This window comes from Ciona robusta, chromosome 11 (genome assembly GCF_009617815.1).
Source record: "Ciona robusta chromosome 11, ASM961781v2".
NCBI lineage: Eukaryota > Metazoa > Chordata > Ascidiacea > Phlebobranchia > Cionidae > Ciona > Ciona robusta.
The window spans coordinates 7,495,155-7,520,948 of record NC_143245.1 but is presented as its reverse complement, the minus strand read 5'-3'; the positions used below and the strand labels follow the sequence as shown (position 1 = coordinate 7,520,948).

The 25,794-nt window shown below is 40.2% G+C and overlaps 3 protein-coding genes and 1 long non-coding RNA gene across 4 annotated transcripts; 1 reads left to right on the top strand and 3 right to left on the bottom strand.

The window, feature by feature from the left end:
• Positions 1-83: 83 nt before the first annotated feature.
• On the top strand, positions 84-24,793 carry LOC149728988 (uncharacterized). Its single transcript, XM_089888770.1, has 19 exons — positions 84-750; positions 1,092-1,170; positions 1,483-1,607; positions 1,900-2,006; positions 2,413-2,495; positions 2,804-2,886; positions 17,636-18,300; positions 18,499-18,739; positions 19,233-19,343; positions 19,594-19,730; positions 20,816-21,035; positions 21,189-21,279; positions 21,367-21,636; positions 22,056-22,152; positions 22,383-22,467; positions 22,528-22,867; positions 22,924-23,081; positions 23,287-23,454; positions 23,794-24,793. The coding sequence occupies exons 1-19, from the start codon at positions 622-624 to the stop codon at positions 24,226-24,228; spliced, it is 3,624 nt and encodes a 1,207-aa protein (XP_089744896.1). The 5' UTR covers positions 84-621; the 3' UTR covers positions 24,229-24,793.
• Positions 7,923-11,183, bottom strand: LOC149728990 (leukocyte elastase inhibitor-like). Its single transcript, XM_089888774.1, has 6 exons — positions 10,945-11,183; positions 10,543-10,725; positions 9,959-10,157; positions 9,519-9,693; positions 8,916-9,084; positions 7,923-8,772 (listed from the first exon to the last, which is right to left on the bottom strand). The coding sequence occupies exons 1-6, from the start codon at positions 10,976-10,978 to the stop codon at positions 8,294-8,296; spliced, it is 1,239 nt and encodes a 412-aa protein (XP_089744900.1). The 5' UTR covers positions 10,979-11,183; the 3' UTR covers positions 7,923-8,293.
• On the bottom strand, positions 11,342-16,116 carry LOC149728989 (serine protease inhibitor-like). Its single transcript, XM_089888772.1, has 8 exons — positions 15,967-16,116; positions 15,153-15,211; positions 14,612-14,801; positions 14,092-14,281; positions 13,572-13,746; positions 12,840-13,005; positions 12,085-12,204; positions 11,342-11,912 (listed from the first exon to the last, which is right to left on the bottom strand). Exons 1-8 carry the CDS (start codon positions 16,046-16,048, stop codon positions 11,545-11,547), a joined length of 1,350 nt encoding a protein of 449 aa, XP_089744898.1. The 5' UTR covers positions 16,049-16,116; the 3' UTR covers positions 11,342-11,544.
• On the bottom strand, positions 24,791-25,544 carry LOC149728987 (uncharacterized). Its single transcript, XR_016386055.1, has 2 exons — positions 25,405-25,544; positions 24,791-25,306 (listed from the first exon to the last, which is right to left on the bottom strand). It is a non-coding gene; the product is annotated as an uncharacterized LOC149728987 (long non-coding RNA).
• Between the last annotated feature and the right edge of the window lie 250 nt (positions 25,545-25,794).

Sequence of the window (25,794 nt, the reverse complement as noted above, 5' to 3'; positions counted from 1 at the left end):
TTGGTCGTGTAGCTTGCGTGTTTTGTTGCAGTTGTGCTAAGGCAGAGCAACTAAATTCGGTGCAGAAGAGTCTCGACTACAAGTTAAAAATGCAGCGAAACAGCTATTAATTGCTATTTAGTGAGATCTAATGCGTAATGTTTGAACATCGTATACTTAAAATATAACTACTCTTTAAGTACACGATGGTTTGAAAGTCACAAACTACTGGAAACTATGATTGGTTGGTCGAGTATTTGTATAAAAAATAGAGTTAAGTTTGCAGTATTATTTAGCCAGAGTAGAAGATGGTGGTAAACAAAATGTAGATTGTAGAATTGTAGATCATTACCAAGAAACAACAAACAGCAGATCAATGATTAACACAGGTAAGTAGTAACTTATCTTTAAAAAAAATATTTGCAAGCTTTACTGTAAACAGGCAATGCGTATAATACACTCCTTTTTTGCATAAAAATTTAAGTTGCTGAAGTGTTTTTATACGATTTTACTTGCCATCGGCATCGGGACTTACCCATTGTCGGAACGTGGCGCGGAATTTTGCATCGGCGTCTTTGTCTAATAACTTTATTGACGATTTTCCGCTTCAAATTGGAATAAGTTAGGTGTTTACCAACTGCAATGCGAAGCACCAGCATGCAGAAGCATCATATAATGCTTACTGGCTTCCCAGAGACAGAGAAATCGTTGCTGATTAAAATAATAAAAGACTTGGGCGGATCTTACTGTTATGATCAAACGGATTCTGAGGTGACATTTCTACGTTTAGTTTAACTCCAGCAAATGGTGCTAGCGAAGGTTAATGCTTTAACGCTCAGGCTACGTCATACTAAGGGGATTTTCGGAAAGCTTCCAGCCTGAGCGTTAAAGCATTAACCGCTAGCGAACAATCCTCCCTTAAGCTAACCGCTACATGTAACAACCAACTACTAACCGCTATACCCACTTGTCCCTTCCCACCACTTAACCAATAACAACTACCAACTATTGACATTTCCCACCAGCCTAATATGTATAATGTACTGGAGGATTCTTCACTAGTACCCAAATATTTTGTAATGTCTTGCCGTTTATTGGAGTTCCACTTACAGAAATTCCTTCCAATTTGTACGCATGTTGTTGCTAAGAAACCTTGTCGGAGCCAAAAGTTTCTCTGTGCCTGTGCATCTGGTATGTATGTGCTTTACTAGCTATCCAGTTTAGTAGTTGTAGGCTGTGTATTTTTAAAGGTATGCGGTATAGTTGTATAATAATGAAAAAATACATAAACTGGTATTCCTTTAGCTGGTGACCAGGAAAATAGGCTCACTGATACCCGCTGTATAATTTATTTTTTAAATTCGGGCGTTTATGTTGAAAATAACTTTGGAAATGTGCGAACAATTTTTTCACTGGTCATCTGCAAAAGGATATGCCATAATTAACATACATGTACTGGATATTTTTGCAACAATAACTTTTTAAAATGTGAATGTATTTCAGGTAAATGGCTGGTGGTAGACAAGTACTTACTGGACAGTCAATCTGCCAAGAAGTTTCTACCAGAATTGAAATACGAATGGGGAAATATTTACAAATATGATCAGTTGCCTGTAGATGTGCAGCAGGTACTGACACCCATTTATTAAATATTGCCTTTGTTTATTTATAGACAGCGTTACAGTAGTTAGAACCCCCAATCCCTAGACCAGAAGGTATAGTTTGTAAACTTAATGTTGCTACTATTGTGGATGTATGTGTCCTTTGCAAGACCCTTAAAAGCAATTACTTTAACCCAGTAATTGGTTATACTAATAGGTTGTCCAAAATTGTTAGCAATACAAAAAAAAACAGAAATCCTCAAAAAGCAAATTATTTTCTGGCGACTGCAGTTACTTTTTTAAGTAATTTTTTATTTAGGCACCATCAAGATGGAGACAAGCGTTAAAAAAAGACAAAAACAAATTGCCTTTTTCTGGCTGGGTTGTTGGCTTGTGTGTGGCCAAATCTTTCCCAGTTTATAAGAGGTAGGTTATGTGACATGTAGGATGTTTTCCACATCAAATACAGTTCTACAGAGAAGTGACACGTTGAACGAATCATTGTAACCTGTAGTCTGCTATAACACAACATATCAATAGATTCAGCAGTCATGCCTTTTCAGTTAGGCTGTTTCGCACACCTTTTATCCATACCGTATATTAACAACTGTCATTTTGCTGTTGATTTCATTTTCTTCGTTGTTTTATTAATACAATCTTCACTATTGTTTTCGAAAATATTTGATAAAAAATATGTTATGTTAACACACTATTTAACGTAGGCATTGAGTTTGTACCTAATGAATAACATTTTCCTGTAACAACTTATCAAACATAAGGTAACTTAAATATATATGTATATATATATATAGTATTATACATATATCTTCAGATTACTGGAAATTGGTGGAGGTAAAGCTATTAATCTGAAGCAGACAAAACATAAAGATTTCACTCATATTTTAGTTGGCAAAAGTAAGCTGCACATGGTTTATGACATTCACAATGTTAAAACTATTTAATTTTTAATGTCACCCAATACAAAGTTGGTAAGATTAAGATAAACGCTTGAATAAATTTCAAACAGTACATTTCTGACGATAAAACAAGTTGCTTGTTTTCTTGTATTCACAAGCTTTTTATATCATCATTATAAACCCCGTAACTTGTTTCTGTTGTTTTTAAGCCCTAGTTATTGCTACCATTATAACATTTTGCACACACTTTTCAACTCATACAAGGCTTAACCAAATTAAAACAATCATATTTTTCTTTTTTCAAAGCAATAGATAGTAAAGTGGAAAGTTACAGCAAGATGGGGGTGCCGTGTCTTAAATGTGAATATCTAGCACAATATCTGCTACACGTGAGTGTTAAATTAAGTTTAATAATTATGCTCAGTCTCATTTGTAAATACTTATTGTATATTTACTGTTCTTCTCAAGCAAGTATATTCTGTATATGTATACTGTTCAAATTGGATTGAAAAAGGTATTGTATTTATTAACATATGATGATTAGAATTCAAAACTAAGTCCGAATTTAGTGTAAACTAAGTAAATTAGGTTTAAAATAAGATATGTGGTTTGTAATAAAACCATTTTTAACTTATTATGTAAAAAAAGAAAATGTAAAAATAGAATAAATTCACCCAAAACCCTGGTAATAATGAACCATTGTAGCTTTGTGGGTCAAGGTTAAGTTCATTTCTGTACATTCTTAATATAAGTATGGTTTGTTGGTATTAAACTTGGCCAAATATTTGCACTGTTTAGTCTTTCAATAAGCCGTTGGTGTTTGATATTGATATCGGCATGGTAGTTTAATGATGTTAACATAGAAAAGGCTCTAAAACGCAAAAAAAATCTTTGAGGTTAGTGTGATGTTGCTTTGTATGCATAAGGTATATTGTAGAAATAAACAAGCAATATATTTTTCCATTTTATTTAATTCAAGATAAAATTTGTTTCAATAAGTAGTTAAAAGGTAAACAATAAATATGAGAAAATGTAAAGCAAAATAAGAGGAATTATCTTACATTTGACAACTTTTCGTTTCTATTAACTGGTTTAATAGCGCCACCCTACGGGCACTTTACATCAGACCGAACCTATTACCTAAAGTAGAACAATCCGTAAACCCGTTTAGTTACCAACAAGACGGCCATCGTTCGAAAATGACAATTAAATATTTACTTGCTTAGAAAATACCGCCATTTTATACCATAATTAGGCGTTATTTTAGCGTGTTTTTCATTCACTAAATTGCATGGACTTTTGAACTTTACTTTAACGAATGAATTCAGTAAACTGCATTGTTTATGAGTCCAATGCCTGCTACAAAATGTAAATAAGGTTCCTGTTATGGCTTAGCTACCTCACTACTGTTGGCAGTTTCCTTTAATGATTCCAACCTGGCTTCCGTTTTCAATTGAAATACGCCTATACTGTATGCAGTCACAAATATACACTCGTGGTAACTAGTAAGCGGGCAGGACGCGTATAAACAAACACCCGCGTTTAATGACTTTTGTTGTCGCACAACGCAAGGGTAAAATAAGTTACGTTCATTTACTCTTGTTAGAACCGTATAGTTATTGCGCACACAAGCATCAACCGATCCATGTTTGTGTATTAGTTACCTCACGGTCGTACTCAACATATTGAGTAACCTAAACCCTGCAGTTGCATGATGCATGACAAGGTAGGGACCATTCATCATACGGCGACGTCCTGACGTCAGTTATGGGAACTTTTGTTTAATAATATATGAAGTCGATGGCGTTGCCAGTCTCGGCGTCGTCTAAGTTCAGACTCTGTCAATTTCATATCGCTAATTCGTTTTTGCTTTGCCCGTTCAATAATTAATACTTGCCAAATCGAAAGTTCGCTTGTAACCGCTGAGAGAAAATAACGACCAGCGACACGAAGGCGTACAAAATTAAAACTTGTTGTTGTACAGAAAAACTTCGCCTATAGATACGCCGTATTACTTTAGCGCGCAGTTGTCTGCTGAACGTGGCCTCGCCATGACCTATGTATTAGTATATATTCTAGTATAGGGTATGGTAACGCATTGAAGCAGTTACTGGTTAAGCGTTGGTGTTGTTCTTCTTACCAGGCTAGTATTCGAATCGACAACCCATAGTACTGTCTATGTAAGGCATTAATGCTTTATGAGTTAACCATTAAGGGTATGACAGTGCTGTGAGTTTAGGCGACCGTCACCCCTGTACTGTAAGTAATACACACTATAAACGTGACAGAATTTTGCCGCAGGCTCGGCTTCCTCCCGCAATTATTGCTTTGAAAGTATATTCGTGGAACAAAATGTTATGTTTGCTGTGGGTTAGCTACCGAGAATATTGCTGTCTGCGTAAAATTCCTCTTTAACTCTTGAATTGAATTTGCCACGCTCCCTTCCGTTCAATACGCGTGGTTTAATAATCACCCGCCCCGCTGCTTTACATTATTAAAAGTCTCCGAATCGCTCGACGTCTAGACTGTTTGCTGGAATTGCGTAATCGTTTGACCTTTTGACCCCCACCGTACGTGACGGTTAATAGACACTTTGGCAGGGCGCACGACTCTTGGCAGCCAAACGGTAGCAACTACGACACCGCCCTTTTGTATCCCCCGTCATCCCTGGGCCGTTTCGTCGCCCGGTTGCATTTGAAGTTGCCCCAGATTGATTTTTAATTTAACGCCAATTCTTCGCTCCCGGCCAGTGATCGATATCTCATTGCCGCGTCGATGGAAACACGGAAACGGATTCGCGAACTTGGATTATGACGTCAGCACCATTTTGACCGTGTCGATCAGCCCATAGCAACAGACAGTAGCAATTCCTCGCTGGCGTTTTATGTCAAGCGAAGTAAAGTAACCATGAATGCCACTGTCATTACAAGCTTTTCGCAATAGAGTTTATGTTCATTTTAAGTCTAGTCACGTTTTGTATGACTGGTACTTATAAAATGGCCGACCGTTTTTCACAGGCAGAACGCCGAGTCGTTTATATGATAGCACCTTTTAGCGCTGAGGTAAATTACTTTTCAAAAGAATTGAAAACTTAAACCCTTTCTCGTTTAACAAACGACAGGTCTAGACTAAGTTCACGCCGCCTGTCTTAAACACCATCAACAAACTGCGTCTAGTTTGGCTACCACCGAACACAACAGGTGCTAGTTCTACATAGCTTGCCAAGTGATTTGTAAACCGAGCGTGGCCGCACCAGAACAAGAAACATCGTCCGCGGCGGCCTAATAGCATCCGGGGGTACCCTTCAGATTGACAGAAAAAATAAAAGTTGATTTCATAGCTGACCGAGCATGCGCGTTACCTGCTTATGTTGCAACGCTCATCTTAGTTCGTAGTAATTGGTCTGCTGTGTGAAGATATTTGTGTCTAATTTCGAAACATTAAATAGTTGGCGCAATTGCAATGGGCCTTTTTATTCAACGCCGATAACTTAGTATGAGGTAATTTATACTGTATTGGGGGTTTAGCAACCACGCTTTTATTGACACTTTTCTCAAGGACTTTATACCCGTAGCGTATTTGTGTGCTGTCGTTTGTTGCTAATTGAGCTTTTCTCATTTGTTTTAATTAACCGAACCTACGTTGCTGTTTTTAAAGTCATAAATTTAAAAAAATGTTATGTTATGTTATTTAGACTATACGTCAAAGGGCAACTGCACAGTATTGTGTGCAAACCAGGATTTTGTGTGCATTCATAACTTTTTTAGCAAACTATGTTTAGACTGTTGCCCTACTCGCGCTTTTAGTTTACGTTTATTACATTCTGAATTTAAACAAGTGTTTGTGTGGCGATGTGAGGGCGAACAAATGAGCGCTAATGTTTCGGCAACAGGCTTATACCAACAGACCGTTGAACCGAACTACAGAGTGCGTCAGCTTTTAATGAGCTCCATTCGACTGTGATGTAAACTAGGAAAGCATTTTTTCCCCAAGCTTGCCCAATAAACACCAAGTGCTCACCGGGTTCTATTTCGAATGGGCTTTGCTGTTAGTTCTCACGCAACTTGAGCGTCCAATGCGTCGCTAAATTAAAGCTGGATAGCTCCTTAGTCTTGACACATTGTCATGTGCCAGACGGTCGGTGTAAAGTTACCTTGTAGATGTAAGGGAAGAATAAACGGCGGTAGTTCGTTGTTTTAGGTTTAGTTATTGATGTGATAACGTTCGCTTATCGCAGGTACTTCGTTCGCACTGCGGAATTATAAAAAGGCGTCTTTGTTCTGAATATTTTTCCATGAATTCTGTCTGGAATACACGACCAGTAATCACGTGGTCGCTAGTATCAGGTCGGTCGACCCAACGCGTTGAAACATGCGGTCACGGGCGTGGGTGGCGCTCCGAACTCATTACGCTTAATTTAAAGATCCGATATCAAGATGTGAACGGTTCGTGTGCTGTTTTACGAGTCGTCAAGTCAGGGTATAGGGTGAAAGGCCGCTGTCGAGTGTGTTATAAGTTACCGTGTATTCTATGAACTGTTATATAGTTGAACACCTGAGAACGGTATAGGCGCAGTCGAGTTTACATATATAGTTTCAGAAGTCACTGCTATACTAGGACCTTGAGTATTCTTCTACTGATAATTAAATCGGGCTCTCAATAAATTGTGGATGGCAGTTAATAATGAAAGATGCCGTGCCTACTACCTATTAAGCTCTTCCATTTTGTTTGCGGCTGCCGGGTACGATGCCGCTTTGCGATGAAATTTCCGCTTAGTAATGTGCTCCCGTGACAGCGTAAGCCATAATAAGCTAACTTCCTCTAGAGTGATAAGTCCTACGTTGCCGCAGTGTGGATGGAGCTACACTGACGCCAGGTTTCGTCGAAAATTGTCGCAACAATAGCTCTACAGTCGCTTCGTCTTCAGAGTTTCTGCGTATAGCCAGGAAAAGCCGCGAGTTCCGAGTGCTTGATCCAAATAACTTACTTTATTACTGCCATGAGCGCTCCCGGTGCAGTCGCAATGTTTTGGCTCTTCATGATATGTAGGCAACGCGAAAGGATACGCTGAGGCAAGAGCTTTTTAAGTGTGGGTTACTGTCAAGTCAAATATACATAGGCATTTATGGTTGGTGTCGAAAATCGTGACGTTTTCAATCCAGGGCTCGTCTTTCTGCATATGGTTGTTATGTGTCCAACAACCAGATCAGAAAGTCGATTTCTGTTTTGAAATTTTCATCTGTCGTGGCGCCGGCGCAAAGCTCTTCGCGGTCTTGTTTTGTAACTTTTCGTCTCCGATGATTATATACTCTATGCACACATAATACCCGGCTTTTCCAAATAAAGTAATTGGCCGGCCGATTTCGCGACACGTTCATTAACGTTTCCACTGGCACATTATAACATAAAAAGGTCGCACCAACAATACTGTACAGCATGAATTTGTATTACCAATCAATCGAAATTGCGCAAAGGCAAAGCAACACAGTACGCTCATATTCGCGTACAAAGAGACTTCATAAACCTCCCACAATACCCCAACCTCTTGTAAACTAAGCCCGGTCGCAACCCTGTCGCATCAATCACGCGAAAGTAGTTGCAGGAAGCGAAGCTTAGCGTGGCGAGGACGATTTATCATTCGTGAAGTGGGAACTTCACGCGGCAGGCACGCTGTTGAAACGCTGAGTACCCTGCAACGTTATGCGGGTGGAAACGGAAGTGGGCAATATAATTAATACGTTATATAGAGCGGGGTGTTACGCAATGATAAATGTACATGCATGGTGGTTAGGTGAGTTATTTTGTCGGATCAACCACTCGCCCGAGGAATAATAGAGCACCTGTTGGCTCGTGTCGTATCATATACATAAAGGGTCGGTTAATTTCAACTCTTATTGGCAGAGAACGACCAGTGAGTCCGATAGATGTCGCTGCTGTTGCCTTCACGCCTTGCTCGTTCACTTTTATGACGGCCTTGTGACGCATGTCTGTGACGTATACAAGCTCTGGCGTCATAGGCGAAAAGTCGGCCTCGGTCGAGAATATATCCGTCACATTCATTGCCCGCATTGCCCCCATTAGGTCGTCAACGCTGTGGGTTATTTTAAACTTAGGCATCCGTACTTCACAGACGCGCATCGGGATCGGCATGTTCCTGTACCCGGTCCAATATCTGTCCAGCGCCTGACTAATTTTGGACGCTCCTACAGCGCCCTTTAGCGGGGCGAAGTTCCCAGCGACAATGGGCACGATAAAAACCATGGTTGTTTTGGCGCCTGCATAAAAGAAACGTTCAGTTAAATAGAATAGCATTAAAATGCTTCTGAAATCAACTTAGCTCTTAAAGGTAAAGGTTCGAAGTTAGGAGTTAACAAATAAACTAACAGAAATGTGTGACACAAACAACTAAATGACGTACCTTTAAATGGAAGTACTATAAGGTCAGATTCCAATTGAGCGTCGTGCGACTGGTGAAAGCACACAGCGGATGACGTGTACATGGTTGCAGCTTGTTTAACTTTAGTGGGTGAGACATGGAAGTTTGTTAAAGTTGTTGCGTCTTTTATGAATGAGGATTTCCATGCCGCCTGGGGGTCAAGGGTTTTAAGTTGTGCTTGTAGATTGTCGCTTTGACAGAGCCATTATTTAAACTCGTTCATTGCCTCACTTTGGCAAAAATCACCACTTTCCAACTCATTTCCCTATAAGGGCTTTCAGTGTTGCCCGCAAGCTTTTATTCATCGCACACTTAATGTAAATTCCGGTAACGCTTGATTGTCTGGCAACACTACTGTGGTTAGCAATCATGTGGTAGGATTGGGGAGGACGGGACATTTAAACATTTTATTTTCTTATTCCTTTTGGTGGTAAACAAAGAACATTTAAAGAATTATAAAACCGTATCCCCACGACCCCATAAACCGTTATTAACTGTTCATAATACGATCAGGATATTTTGATGTTATGCGCTAAAGGTTTCCCCATCTTCCCCCACCCTACTATAACAGTAATTTCCACCTACTTTAAATGCAATGGCGTTGACTAGGAATATCCTGGTATCTGTAGTGACGGCTTCTCTAGGAATCAACTGTTGTATTTCACCGTCAGTCATCTTAGAAACGTAACGATTCATTTTATGCCGCGCTCCATTTGGGTTGTGTTGGAAGTCGACTTTCTTGTGCGCCGCTTTGTGATGCCTGGGTTAAAAACATGTATTTCAAACTTTAGTTTCAATTATCCTATGCAAAGTAAATTAGTAGGAAATCATATAATCTGTAACTCTTCAATCCGAGGTATCCTATTTAGTATTTCGCCACGGCGTATACTCATCACGACTCCTGATAGAAACCGTTGTTACTTGTTTAAATTTAAAAACACAATCAGGATAATTTGGATATTAACTGCTAAAGGTGTCCCTTCTACCCCCACCCAAATATATATCACACAAAACCTCTACAATACCATGACGTTTCATTCTTGTACGATTTCTTGAACGTCAAAGTTCGGTCGCCGAATATCCGGTTCGCTCGCGTCAGGTCGTAGTTTGGATTTATTTGGAATATCTTGCTACACATCGCTGATTCGGCGTCCACCCCGTTTCTAGGCAGGTTTGTCATCCGTAGGGCGTTGTATACTTGGTCATGCGATGCCCCGTTCAGTCCTGTGGTGAAAAAATGGTGGTGTATACTGTATAGGAAGCAGTGGCGGACACATTCAAAATTATTAGGGTGGACTGGTTGCTGAAACCAGTTTGTGTGAAGGCTTTCGTGATTTCATGATTTTTGCTTTTTGCATATTTTTCGTATTTTAATAGAATGTAGTGTATTTGTTATTGTGGATGTCGTCCGCTGTAAATCTAGTTTTATGACAGGTATTGAGTAATCATTATATATATATGCATGTATTTAATTGAACGCATTAGTAAGTTTTTGCAAAATATAAGGATTTCAATATGTAAACAAACTAGAAACTAGAATACACAGTTTAGGTATGAAGCATCCGTGCCTACGTAGTAGCAAACACACCGTATTATAATGTATACATACCTGGTAACAGAATCGAGAGAATGGCGTACATTGACATTGGAGAAATAACAATATTTTCGGTTGGACGCCATGACGGTTCTAGTTGGTTGTACATGTCCATTCCAAAATCGTATAGCGCATGCGCCACTGGCTCACGAAAGGCATTAGTTGGAGCATATGGTTCACCCACAGCGCCATTAAAAGCTGGAGTTTAAAACAAAACTTTACCGTTGTCGTTTTGGTTAATTAGAGAGCCTACGTTATAGCATGAAGCGCCCATTTTATTAAACATTATAACTGTTTAAAACACAAACTTTACCGTTGTTGTTGAGGTTTATTTAAATAGCCTACGTTACATTATAGCGTAAATTGCCCATTTTATTAATAAACATGATTGTAATTATGCTTGTAAAAACTGCTTACCTGCGCTTAACATGCAGGCTATGACCAGTAACATTTTCTCTGTTGACTTCGCCGCAACCTGATAAACTTTGCTGCCTGGTTCAAACTACTGCGCAGTCAAGCTATACAAATTGTGTCACCAATCTGTGAAAATTTCTTACGTCAGCAGTGCTGTTACTTGCTTCTCATTCTCGCTCTCACTCAATCGTTTTGAATGAGCCGGAAATCACCGTTACAATCGCCTTATGACGTCACTGTGAGATTTCGAGCGGAAATGCTTGCCTTTCACTTTGAAATGTTTTCGCCTTTTCGTTTATGGTCATTTGAAGGTACGAGCTTAGCTTTAGTTTCATATCAAGGCTTCATTGGCAAATATTTGACAACCTATCGCCCGCGATAATGTAAACACACGTCCAGCTCTGTGAATACGCATTGAGGATATGTATGTACGATAAGCGTTGTGTACAGTGAAAAAAACACGACTGAAAATAAAACGACAAGAAAGAAATAATGAACTTAAACGGCAAAGTTGCCTCGATGAAAAAGTGTTGACCGGTAACGTTTCGTCCGGCGATGTGTCTCTTGATTCCCGGCTTTTTTACCGTGGTCGTGCAACACTGTTCACCCCACGCTCGGTCGCACGATTTTTCCAACAAAAATGAGCGCACCTGATGGGTCGTGACGTAGCGCGAATATGAACGGTTTATTGACCGTTACTTGCAAGGATGTTGAGCGCAACGAGATTCCAAAAGCTGTTGCCCCAGCGGCTTCGACGCCTGCTTCGTCTGCGCTGAGTACCGCACTGTGGCGCGCCTCGCTTACATACAACTCTCTGTTGTTGCGCACCGAAAGTCGGCTGAAATCCGCGTTGATACTGAATATATCACGGATGCCAAGCCCTTTCAGTACTTCCTTTATATTCTCAGCGTAATCAACTTTAAATTTGGGCAGCTTCACTGAGCATAATTGCTGCTGTCGATTTCCTCTGCCTGCGTTGAAAATGGTTTATTGGTAAGCTAAAATCATTAGTTGCCGAAAACGTTAATCTCCTTATTTATAAGCTTCGTGTTAATAATAGAGTGAAACAAAATAACAAAATAAGTAAAGGTCAGTTCTTTAGTTTGAATAGGTTTGGTTTGTTGCTCATTTTGTGTCACTTACGTGTCCATATTTTGTTGAACGCTCGTGTCATCTTTTCTTGCATAGTAGTGACACCGTCGTCATAAAAACGCGAGAAGTTTCCCGCTGAGTGTGGACTCATGATAACAAAACTGAAACTGCCTGAAAAGGAAATAAAGCTTACGATTTGCAAACCAAACGATTTCCTATACTTGAATGTCTGTATAGCATGTATATTAGGCTTGGGGAAGATGGGACACACTTTCGCTATATTTTCTCATCTCATTTGGTAGTAAACAAAAACCATTAAAGTAATTATAAAACCGTATCCTTACGACTCCCATAGACCGTTCACCGTTGTTAATTGTTTAAAACATGATCACGATATTTGGATATTATGTGCTATAGTTAGCCTGTCCCCCCCACCCTACTATACTTCACGAAAAATTAAAAGCGCTAACAATCGCTAAATATGCCGTGTTTCAAAACAAAATGTTTTCTTTTACATTTGTTAAAAAATTGAAACACTTAATACTTTTACCACAAAATGGCCGCCTTCCACATAGGATATTAATATACGCACAAACCATATGATACCATCATTAAACAAGACTTGTATTATAACGACATGTGTCAGTACTATCTATAAATATGTTCGCCTCGCTGTAACATATTCTGCGGCAATCGTGAAATTACATGTGTGGGTTTGTAAACCATAATTTATACGTCTGCTGCATAACCTGACACGCCCACTCCGCACTACTGGTACACATATGCTTATAAATGCATTGGCCTACCTCCTAAGCTTAGGACAGTAACGCTTGCTTGCAGGTCCCGGTTGTTTACCCTTGTACAGAATGTGTTTTTACTTATCATTGTCTCCACCCGTATTGACTCGTTGTTGCTGACTCGGAACCGGCGCATGCGCGTTAGAGACTTCTGGAACGGTATGTCCCACTTCGCCTGTAAAAACACGTGTAATCTCGGTTTTAGTCTTACAAGGTAATAAACCCTCACATATGGGTTAGCGTGTATATTTTCTACTCCCACCGTACAAGTTATATCGTTCTTACCGACAAACAATGCCTATGTATTCATCAGTTTAGTTGTTGGATCCCTCTACCGGTGGATTGTTAGGATATCACTTTTGTTTTAAGTCGATGCTTTTTTAAACAATACGACATTGGTGGCACGTATTCTCCGTATATAAAGGTCATGTAAAGGTTACCCGTATCAAGCTACAGCATTGTGTGATATTCATGTCCAGAAATAATTCGTATAAACATTAGTTTTACTCAAGTCACGCTTTCAATAATTTGTGTAAAGAACATGTCCACTGCGAACTATTAACCTTTCAGCTGGGCTCGTTGGTTGAACAATAAGCCAAGTTGATTAGTTTTTCAGTATAAACGTCAAATGTAATCCGGTCTCGGTCGATGCGTCGATCATACGGACCGGTATGGCTTTTTGTTAATGCGCTAATTTCACGTTTACGGTAGCGTCAGTAGATCATGTCACTATAATCGTACCTTTAAGTAAATTGCATTGACCAGATACATCATCGTGGCCGAGGAGATGGCACCGACCGGTACCAGCTCCTTGATGAGTTTCCTTGTCCTCTTTTTTACGTATTTGTTGATTTTGTTCCGGCTCTCTTCCGGCGCTCTCCGGAAATCCAAACGTCTCGCTCGACTAATCTTCATTCTGTATAAGTGTATTTGAATGTGTGAAATGATGACAATATAAATTATTAAATTTCCGTAAGGACAATGGTCGTCCTTGTGTCGCTCTATATTACGATTACCCGTAGGCCATATATGCGTTAAGTGCATTCGGCGCTCTCGTATATTTGGAACTAATTACAGAAATACTTAATCAGCAGGTCGAAATTAACTTGACCTATTTCGAGTCGAACGCTCACATAAATTCGTGACAGACGGCCGTCAAGTATTCCCTCCTTTTATAAAATGTTTCCGTATTCGGTCTAGATTAATTTAGGTATTGAAATTGCCATAGGGTCACACAGGTCGCATTTCAATAGAAGCTTACCTGTACAGGTCTGTCCTGTACGACCTTGACAGTCTAATTCCCCGGTCGACGTAGATTCTACTGGCTTGTTTTAATTTGTATGAGCTGCTCTTCTTGAATATGCCGTCATACATGTCATTCATGTCACTTTCACGTATCGTATCCAGGCCTGTGACGTCATTAAGTTGTTCCAACGAAGTTCCATTCAACGCTGAAGTAGAAAATTTTATGAATCAATTTTGGTAATTTTTTTCCCACTTCGTGGCAATTCACATTTCACGGTTCACACTTAGTATGGGCAAGTCTCACTTGTAACCTGTGTTTTTGGAGGACGAGTTTTAAAACACAAGTTTAATCCCAGCCAATTAGCAAACGCAATTAACGGTTAACATTTTCTTGTCTGTAATTGCAGCATAGGCCCGTGTCGCAATGTCCAGTAGTATACAATTCCGAACAGCGCTCTTTAATTTTCTAGGAATGCTTAAAAAAATTCTTCTCTCCGAAAAAAAATCTAATATATCTCAGTGTTTCCTTATCTTACCCGGTCGCAGTGTTGCCAGTGATGTAAAAATCGACAGCGGCGAAAACACGACGTTGTCCTCATTGTCCGACGCTATTTCGTTGAGAAGTTTAAAAGCGAAGTTGTTGACCAGTCGTGCCGCTGGTTTCTCAAAAGGCGGTAACTCGACCTGGTCGATGGTTAGTCCGTCCATTTTCCCAATCTTCGTGATCTGAACGACATATTTGCCATTTTGTTTCAACCATATATCTCGCGTATATATTTGGCTTAAGTTTGTAAATTACTTAAAGAATACACAGCGATGTTACTCATACAACTGTAGTATGCGATTCATATGCCATACAATGGAATAATGGGATATCGTGTTCATTGCTGCATACGTTTCCAGTAACCGGTGCATTTAAATTATAATAATCCCATTACGTAAGCGCCGCTGTCCCACGGGTAAACGGGTAGAAGATCGCTTTATGTAATACCAGGTATAATTGCTTTACTTCCCCCCACCTCGACGTTATACTCAAATATAGCCACGCTTTATGTTTATATAATTAGTGTCACTCACGCTGGCTTGCCGCGGGTCCCATGAGTTAGCGTCATCCTCGTACTCACCGTAGTCGAACTCTGTATGTAAAGGAAATACGTCAATTACTCAATTGCTGCAAATCACATTTAAATTACGCAATCGCGGAGCAGTTTGTTGCATAAGAGCCAAACTACTCATAACATACTGGTGTTTTAACGTTTAAAAGTGTTTCTAATTACTCACAATAAGTGGCAATCAAACTCGAGGCCCAATTTCGTTCTTACCGTGCAATCTATCATTGCACCGTTTAGATTTAACGGCCTCACGTTAAACGTACTTAAAATTAAATTGGGTGATTATAAGCCGATGCATACATTTCGTATATAGTAGGGCGGGGCAAGATGGGACACCTTTTCATTCTATTTTCCGTTTTATTTGAAAGTAAACAAAGAACGTTCAAAAAATATAAAACAGCATTCTCATGACTTCTATAGATAAGTGTTAAAAACACGATCAGAATATTTAAATATTATGTGCTAAAGGTGCCCTGTCCCCCCCCCACCCTACTATATAACTACTACATATTATATAATTACTATATAATTAGTACAAGGTATATTTTGATAAAAATGTTTAAAAAAACAGGACAGGCAGCTGTTTTTGTCGGCCAAGAGTAAATACAGTAACCATAAAAAAGGCAAACCGAATGTAAATTACTGTAACAATAAAAGGGCGCGGAAAGGCTGCTGGTATTTAAAAACCTCGTTTATTGGGGTCACTGCCTCCATAATGTGAGGAATTCCACCGCTGTAAACAACATGGCATTTCATGCTGAGAATAGTTTCACACTTACCGGCTTGCAGGTGCTTGGTGGCGCCGACTTGATAAATCGCAAGACATAGAAACAAAACTCCGTAAGCGCTTGCAGTATACATGTTTATACTTCTTGTTTAGCAGTGAACACCTACGCCTAATAAGGTCCTTGGAATTTAAACTTAGATTTATATCGAGGAATGTAGTTGGTACAGGATGTCCACTAAGAGCATTATGAATGGTTAATCTATATGCGCTGTTTCTCTATGATTTATCAATAACCGCAGTAAATATTACGTATCACTTTATCGCCTTTCTCATTATATTTACTTTCCTCCTATTTATGGTCTGCTTTTCTCTTTAGTTGATGTTAAACTCAATAGCAGGATACACTTGCAGGCCGTTCCGGAGTGGCCGAATTCAATTGGACATGCTACTCTCACGCAACACGAGCCTGAAATATTCCACGCCGTCTAAATATAACTCTCGTAAAGTGCGCGCTGTTTCCTTGGGCGAAATCAATACCCGGAATCCGTGTCCGAAATCTGCAATTTCGAGTTTTAAATCACTGCCTCGCTGCTAATCCAGTCCAATAAATACTTCGCCTAAGAATATTGTGCGCAAGACTTCTCGCTCTGATCTCTTAACCCAGACCTCGCTTACTGGAATGCTTCGGAAACCATTGCTCTACCATCGTCCTTCTCTACAAGTCAAGTTAATTGCTACGTGCAGCAGATCAGTCCCAATCATGGCGCTTAATGCACTTTTTTAATCAAGCTTATTCACGAGCGTCGCGCGACTGTTGCTTTTCGACTCTTGATGCCGCCTCTAATTTCGCGTATTCCCTGAGGACTTATCCAACGCTATCCATTTGAGACCTCGAGCCGTCACATCTGCACAAGTTGTTGCATAAGACGTGGGTAGCATTATCAGACAACCGCATCACCGCCGTCTTTATCCTCCACACAAGCTTTCTCTCGTGAATCGTTTGTCGTTTTTATTTTTTCCTGACTTTATCTCCGATCGCTTTGAAGGCGACTTGAGGTTTAATTATCATTTTTTTATATTAAATTCAATCTCTCTCTTCTCAGACACGATTCATTTTTCGTTTAACTTTCCGCCCAAACGTCAGCACAAGGTTAGGCTGTGGCCGCTCGGTAACTCTTAAAGAATTCCCGTCAAGAGTTTACGCATTGCTTAATAAAGTGTCAACTGCCTATACTCCCCGTCTCGGCCCACGTCACAATACCGATCTTACGTCATAAGGCTGTCACGTGAGACCATAAGTTCGGTAAATCTCCACACCACATGTGGCGCATCGTAAAGTGAGGAGAATTTCCATTTTCGAGGAATTCGCATCACACTACTACGGATAATATAATTTCATTAACCGCATGATCTTCTCCTTGGACGAGCATAAGTGGGAATACCACCGACCGTGGTATTATTCATACCCATCGTAAACTAGCAGTTGTTTGGCAAGCCAACCACTTTTATGTTTGTTCTCACCGTTTTAACCCATGCTGCGTCCTGTGACGCTTTCTCACCAACGCCTACAAGCCGCGTTTAGTTATTTTAGTTTAGGATTGTTTTACAAACAGACTAGACTGTAATCGAGAGGACCATATAGACTTAGCTTCACCAGCAATACCTGTGACCGTATGACTCACTTTACTGATTTCAACTAAACTTGTACATTGTATTCACAGGACCCGCCACCACCGTTAATAGAGTATTCAGTTTTCCCGAACGATATTTCTGTTAAAAATGATCCCATTTCCCTGGCCTTGGTTGGGGATACACTGCAACAACCAAAGGTGGTTATCACCCGACTTGCCCTGCACGAAAATTCGAACAACAATAACAATGAAAAGAAGGGAAGTACTTCACATAACGTGGATACACCGACTGCTGGTTCGTCCGCTACAATCAATACACCACCAATGCATGAACCATCCTCCTCGCAAACGAATATACAACACACTCCGCACGGAGTACATGAAGCGCAGGCTGATTCATTGGCAACGCAGAACGCAACGCAGCGTAGCGAAATTGAACCGAGCAAAGTTAAACCTCAACTTAGTACTGAAAGCGATTCTTCCACAAGTACATACACCTCACACGACGTAAAGGATTCCTCACCTGCTGTGTTTCTAAACAACAACGAAGCTAGGTCGTCCAATTTTCGAACCAGCGGCAGCGAAGATAAAGACCGGTTTTATCCGGTTCATTCAGCAACGCATTTCTATAAGTCGAGTTCGACGTCATCTGACGACAGACCCGGCCCAGGTGACGTCGATGCGACACACTTAGCCATTCCTGATTCGATCCGAAACGCGCGGGCCCTCTTCAGGAAAACCCTCGCCAAACTTAGGTAAGAGATAAAGCTTGAGACTCGAAATACTTACGACCGCACGGTGTTTGGTATACGTGATGTTCCATTATATAAAACCACTTATGGCGAATTCTCCAAAACTCAATTATGTCGATGACGCTTTTGTTTCCGTGGGGTTTATTATTGTTTTCTTCGGTTCGTTTGATTTTTAATTTCAATAACTTCCAAACTTTCCAGACCCAGCTGTTCTACGTCAATCGGCATCGACGTGTTGGATTCGACGCACAACATATCCCACTATGACGTCACAAGCGCAGTGCGTCCGTGCCGCTTCGGTCGTCGCGAGATGGCAACTGTCGAGGGCTTTGTCGAAGTGAATCATGGCCGTTCGGTGCTTCGTATGTGTCGATCACTTCTCAGCGCATCGTCCTACCCACCTCCTGACCTCTTATATCTGCTAATGAATAAGTACTTGCTGGTACGACATTATGGCTCGTTAATTACTACCTTACATCGCTATTTACAACAGGTTCGGCTCACCCGCGCGCGCAACTGTCTTATGCGACATAATCGCAGATATTTCGTGACTCACCGTCACTTCGCCTCTATTTTCGCTCCAACATGACTTGTCGAAAATATGATTAGCCTATCTTCATTATAGCTTGGTATTTAACGTGTTGCATCTATTAGCGTGCATTTAAGAAGCAAAATCACTTCGACACCTCTTTAAAGTAGCACGATACAGACATATCACAGTAAACAGATTTATTTTTAGACCCACACCTAACTTTACTACTACTGCCACACATACAAACCATTTAAAGCAAAACTCCTTTTACATCAATGCTGATCTAATACAGCATTCAGAATGTTAAATAAAACATTAGTTTACGGATCGTAAACTTCCTTACGAAACTAGTTCTCTAATATCGACCCAGTGAATTCCACCTGCCACACACATTACCCCACAGGACACTGACAAGAAATACGAATCCGAGTTGGCTCTGTCTTTCCTCAACACCGTGACGTCACTCCACCCGCCCAATGCGCCACATATACGTCATGATGACGTGTATTTACAAGTAGGTGCTCACTGTAAGGATTTTCATTACGAAAAAATGCGGCCAAATCTGTTTTTGATGCTCTTTCCCACACTTTTTAACCATAGCGTGTTTTAACGAATATCGTTTTGCTGTTGATTCCCTTCTCCTCGTTTGTTTTAAAAATAATATGATCTTTGCTATCGTTTTCAATGACATAAATAAAAAACAAATTAAGTTATATAATATATTCAATACCTGGAAAATCAACTGTTAACATTATCCTACACAGGCAATGGGGGTCTCCCGATCCACGGAGTCCAGTTTATTATCTGCGGCTGGTATTCAGTTGGGTAAAGACTTCGTGTTATGGAACCAAGAACGAACACCAGAATCACAACAATGGACTTTCGTTGATTCTATGCTCAAGTAAGTGATTTCTAACATAAAGCAAGCTGGGGTAAGATAGGCCATGCTTTTTTTAATTTGCAGTTCCATTTGGTGGTAAACAAAATTTAGAATTACGTGACCTCAACCTCACAATTTGATTGCTGTTAATTTTTAAAATCACGACCAGAATATATAGATTATATAGTAGGTTGGGGGAAGATGGGACACATTATCATTCCATTCACATTTGGTAGTAAACAAAGAGCATTTAAAGAAATATAAAACCGTACCCTCATGATTTCCAGAAACCGTTGTTAATTGTTTAAAACATGAACAGGATATTTAAATATTCTGTGCTAATGGTGTCCCATCTTCCCCCACCCTACTATAGGACATTATGTTATATAACGGTATCCATTTTTTACCTACTTATTATATGAGTGTGCCGAAGCAATTAAATGTCTAGGTACTACAGCTGTCTTTACTCCCACTATATGATATTCGTGCTATAAAATATAAACAATACTTTTTTTATAGCTTTGGGAATGTTAGTATGGTGTAAAAATAAAATTAATTGTATCCAACGCATAGTCTCTCGCACAATTAAAATTAATCAGTTAATATTCATCCAAAAAGGCAATTTAAAAAAAATCCTGCTACTTGTGGGAACAGCGAAAGTAATTGTTATTATTTGGATTTAAGTTTTTTGTAATTTTTATTGCAATTATTTTTTTGTTTTGAGGGTTTTTACGATATACTTGATCAACGTGGGTGTTTAGGGTAATTCCCATCTACGTGGGGCGTTAGGGGTGGCCCCCAGACACAATTTCCTGTTTTCGATACTGTCTTCTCGTCCAACAAAACTTGAATAACAAACCGACGATGCAAAACAATTTTGTTTTGTGACTCAAATGTTTTTGACGTTGGCACATACTTTGCCGACGTGTCAAAACAAACGTGGTTGGGTTGTTGTTTATTCTCAAGGGGCCAGGGTAAGGATTCTCAACCCCTGAGTCGCCCAATAGTAATTTCGATGGCCATTAAAGTACGACATGTGGTATATATATTTAGGTTGTTATATACGTTTTCTATTATTGAAATATTATTTATGTTTTTTTCCCAAGGCAAGCAGCAGAGGATAATGACATGTTACGACGTCACAATGCTGCTGAACTTTTCACGATTGTGACGTCATGGCTTGGCTACGATCGAAAATTATTACGTCATCTTTTCTGGACGAAGTCAAACAAATATCAACTTACGAGCGCCATCCGACGGTTAATGGAATGGCTGCGAATCTCGATGGAAAAAGTTGTGGAATTCAATGAAAACCAGGAGAAAGAGGTGAGAGAGTTATTGCTTTGTAATAAAAACACACACGAGTGAATATTTGATTTAAATATTGTATATTTACACGATTAAGATTGGTAGGAGTTGACAGCTCAAATTTTAATTATTCACATATAGAATAAATAGGGAAATATATTGTATATACAGAATACCGAGGTCGTGCCCCCAGATGACGTCAGCAATGATGACGTAGCAGCTGATGACGTCAGTGAGTCGGAATCGGAACCAGACGAAAATGGTGAGAATCCAATATCTCGTGAAACTAATCCACAAAATTGGCTATTTTAATTTATTTAACACAAACAACACTAACTTGATGCTCTAGATCAGGTCTTCTGCGCGCATGAGGTGTGGACAAGTCTGCTGCGTAGTTTGACGCAGACCACGCTTGCCGTCGCCGCATGGCTGCGTGAACACGACCAGCAAAACTTTGACCGTATCGTTGTAAAGGCGTTGTTTGAACAATTCAATGACGTCAAGCTATCTGTGTTGGACCGTTTGCTTGGGGAATTCCCCTCAACCATTACTCTCCAGCTTACACGCACAATGTTGGAGAAATCTTGCTGGAAAAACTTGAGCCGTATCAGAAGTAAAGGTGACTTGTGTGTGAGGTTTTGGATAACATAACTTATACTTATCTCTCCGAGTGGAGAAGATTAAATCAAAAAAAGGAAATTAACGGCAAAACAAAAATCGTTAAAAAGACACGAGGGTTGAAAATACAAAAAAGGGGTCAAATAAAACGTGACTAAACTCACAAAATATTGTGAATTATAACACGTGTGTTCCGTTTTACCCCCACTCACAAGTTACTACGTATGTAAATTTGTGATGGCTGATAATTTTATCTATATGGCTGACAATTTTATAAACCATTAATGACCACTGGGTTGTAGCATTTTCTAATAAATATCTTGCCCAAGTACTCTTACGTCATTAGTATCCGTATCGAGCATCGAACCCAGGGTCCTATAGTTACGATGCAAGCGCCTAAAATGTATTTTCCATTAACAGGTGGTTTCCTTAGTCTGCATAGAATCGTCAATCGATATTTTCGGTTTCTACCAAAACTGCCGAGGTCTCTCATGGGTGACTTAATACGCAACAAAAGGTAAATTCATTTCTCAATTAATTTTATTCACATATATAGTAGGGTAGAGTAAGTTGGAAATTGTCTTAATACTGTTTCCTCTAAACGAATAATATTTATAGAATTATATAACTGTATCCTCACGGCTCCAAACAGCGTTGTTAATTTTTTAAAACGCATCCATCCTACTCATATTATGTATATATATATATATATATATATATATATATATGGATTCATTCTTTTCTCAGGCTTTCATCCACTGGTGACGGTACAGCCAATCCCGACGCCACAAAATGCGAGGCAACACCCATGGCCAATAAACCTAACGACCAGGTAGTCACACTTGCCGAATAATTCAGTTCGTCAAACATTTATAAAAATGTTCTATCTTAGCCCCACCATGAGACCTACGTCATCGATGCAAATCTTAAGCTCTCTAGCGCCACTGTGAACAAGCGAAACTCAAAGGGTGAAACCCCTCTTCATCATGCTTGCATGCATGATCGCCCCGACCACGTGGCTAAAATCCTGGAAATCCCCGGTGTCGATCCCAACTCACGTGACAACGCTGGTTGGACGCCGATCAGTGAAGCGTGTAACCGTGGTCACATGGAATGCGTGCAAGAACTACTGAAGCTGCCTCTCTCTTCAAGTACCACGTTATCAAAAATGACGTCATCGGAACATACGTCACCCGGAGCAACGTCATCGGCACAAACACCTACGATTGAAAGTATGTAACATGATTTTCGCATTTACATTTTGGATATTTCGTTTGTACTTTCTTAGAGCGAAGGGAAACCCCCCTACTCGAGATCGACCTCCTGTCATGCCCTGATGAGGGGATTACCCCTCTACACGACGCTTTAATGAACGGCCACACAGAAGTCGCCGAAATTTTGCTCCGAAAAGGAGGAACCCAACTACTGGACGCGAAGAACAAAGACGTAATATAGATGTTGTTATATTTATACTTGTATTTCGGCTCTTCAGAAAAGTTGGGCTAAGCAACGCTTCAACGTCCGTGATTCTTATCTTAATAATCATAAATACCACAGTAAAGTAAACACACACAGCGTTTAGCGGCAAAACATTCTAAAATCTCCTATTTCGACTTTCTGATTTATGAAAATCCTTAATTTATATTCTCAGGGTAAGTCTGCTTTGGACGTTTGCCAGTCGGAGGACACTTTACGATCTTTCCTCATCATCGCTTGTTCCCTTGCGTCCGAGCAATGCTCCATCGACGTTGCCATGGCGACTAAGCAAGAAGATTCCGCCCCCGTGAAAGTTGATGCAAAAGATGACGATTACGCGAAGGTTGGTGTAATTTGTGTTTCGTGTTTTTAACTTCTGACAGGAATATATACCACATCCCTGCTATCGCCTATCGGTGTTGTCTTTTTTTCTTATTTAGCACAAAACAAAGAGTGTTTGCATATTTACATAACTTCACTCTCAGTACTCTAAAAGAGCGTTGTTGATTCAAAACACGATTAGGAAATATGGTGTTTTATATACTAACGATATCTGTCTTACCCACCAGTACTATATGTATTCATACTACACACTTTAAAATGTAGACATGTATATCCACCATACATATTGTACATTGTCCAGTATGTCCCTTATTCAGCTACAAATTTTGTGGGTTCTCAGATTTTACCCCCACCGTTAATGATGGGAAGCCCAGCTTGGATTGGCACCTGTGACAGATACGTCATACTCGTACGTCATCTACTTCACGCCTACGTCACCGAAACGTCATTAGTTCCATTCCTGTGCCTCCTTGGCTCGCAGGAGGAGCCAGAAAATGAAGAACCGCCCGACCGCATGGACGAGTTTGATTGTGACGTACAATCGCCATTGTTTGAAGACAATGAACCCGCGAAAGAAAGCTCTAATGACGTCAGTGACACCAGACTGCTACGCTACGAGCAGGATATGACGTACATACTAAAATGGCGACGCGAGAAATGGGTATTCGGGCAACATTTAAGAAAAATTGTTGACGTCGATAAATTAACGGTGGATTATAAGTTCCATGTTTTTGAGGGCCCGGTAATAGACGACCTGAAAGCAATGTTCCAGTAGGATTACATGATGGTTTATGGCATCGGTTTCCTAAACCTGGTTTGGAAAAGACCAGCTACGGTTTATCTTTCTTGCTTTTCTTCGCCCAGCATACCCAGTATACATTAATTTGGATTGTGGTAGAAGTGTCGTATACTACGATCTTACCACTAATTAATATATGTATGGGCGACCAAGTTATGAGATGGTATCTTCACAACCCGATGTTGTTGTTAAATTTCGAGTTCTGTGACTCCCGAGGGTTTACCAACGTAAATTCTCGGGCCTTCATCTTAGTCTCAATATGACGTCACCCATAGTGAACCAAAAACTTTATGCAGACGCCTTGATGACGTTGTTGCTATTTATTTTCACCACACTTTCACACTGAGGCGGTTCACTATTCTAAAACTTCATGCATTACCTTCGGAAAACTAACGGTATTTAACATCTTTGCCAAAAAAAACATTATTCGTTTCATTGCCCACTGTTGATGTTTTGATTCGTTATTTTTTACGTTTTTCTCAGGCATTTTTCAGGCCAGACTGTCGTTGGTACGCGGATAATATAAAGAGCCTCAAAGGAGTGTTTGCTATATTTATGAAACTCACTGAAGCGTTACATGCAGTAAACTTCACTTTTCGTATTCAGCAATGCACAACAAGATAACGAGTTGTAAAAATGGCACAAAACGTTCATGGCATTAGCACTACACCATGAACAGCACGCGCATTCGTGGTTAAGTTCGTTTATGGTGATGACGTCGCCCCGTCTTTCTTCGGCTGCCAGAAACCTCTCTTACGTCATCAGTACTTTGTAGCTTGTGTAACATCTGGCCGATATTGTTTACCGAAAGACTGAGCGTCTTGGAGTCAACTTGTGAGTTCTTTTCACCACGATTCGTTGCCAGCCCTACACAGCAACCTGTCGCCGATGATGGTACAATCCTGCTTGATTTGGTTTGTTTTCTCGTTGAAAATCCGTGGGAACACGCCAGAATGATTGACAGCGTAAGAAGTAAGCATAACCAGGATGATATACGAGGTAACATGCTCATTTCAGTGTTGTCCTATGTAAACAACTTCATCTTATTCATGGCCTGTACAAATTTGACTACGTTAGGCGCTGTCAAGTAACGTACTGTACACTATGCTGTAACACACCTAGCTTAGTGTTTTCGACTTAATTTGAACCTACCTGACTAATTGCTGTTTCAATGCAAATTCAATCTCTGGTCTCACCCGAATATTGAACTGTTCGAACTTTTACGCGCGCATGCTTAGCCTGCCGCAGCAACCACGTAAATTCTAGTTATTTCAGCCGGCCGGTTCCTCGTCCGCAGCGTCAAAGGCGCCATTCAATAGACAGCGGTTCGTAGCAATGCCCTTGGGACATGCAAAGGATTTCCGCCCTAAATAACTTTCGTTACAAAGGCCCCACAGTGACGTTTATGTCTTGAAAGTCTTAAGAAACCTTCTCCAAACCGGCTGGTCTTGTTTTAGTATAAACAATACATCGTGCAGCAGATAGGCAATTATGTTGATTAGTGCGGACATTCCAAACCAATCTGGGCACGATTTAATATCT

Excerpts from the sequence above, each read along its gene's own strand:
- LOC149728989 (XM_089888772.1), bottom strand. The coding sequence starts at position 16,048 with ATGTATACTGCAAGCGCTTACGGAGTTTTGTTTCTATGTCTTGCGATT. Across the intron at positions 15,212-15,966 it reads CACCAAGCACCTGCAAGCCG|AGTTCGACTACGGTGAGTAC; the intron begins GTAAGTGTGAAA and ends CTTTACATACAG. Across the intron at positions 14,282-14,611 it reads ACTGGCAACACTGCGACCGG|CGTTGAATGGAACTTCGTTG; the intron begins GTAAGATAAGGA and ends TTTCTACTTCAG.
- LOC149728988 (XM_089888770.1), top strand. The coding sequence starts at position 622 with ATGCGAAGCACCAGCATGCAGAAGCATCATATAATGCTTACTGGCTTC. Across the intron at positions 1,171-1,482 it reads TCTCTGTGCCTGTGCATCTG|GTAAATGGCTGGTGGTAGAC; the intron begins GTATGTATGTGC and ends AATGTATTTCAG. Across the intron at positions 21,637-22,055 it reads GAGCCGTATCAGAAGTAAAG|GTGGTTTCCTTAGTCTGCAT; the intron begins GTGACTTGTGTG and ends TTCCATTAACAG.
- LOC149728990 (XM_089888774.1), bottom strand. The coding sequence starts at position 10,978 with ATGTTACTGGTCATAGCCTGCATGTTAAGCGCAG. Across the intron at positions 10,158-10,542 it reads TCTCTCGATTCTGTTACCAG|GACTGAACGGGGCATCGCAT; the intron begins GTATGTATACAT and ends TTTTCACCACAG. Across the intron at positions 8,773-8,915 it reads TATAGTACTTCCATTTAAAG|GCGCCAAAACAACCATGGTT; the intron begins GTACGTCATTTA and ends TCTTTTATGCAG.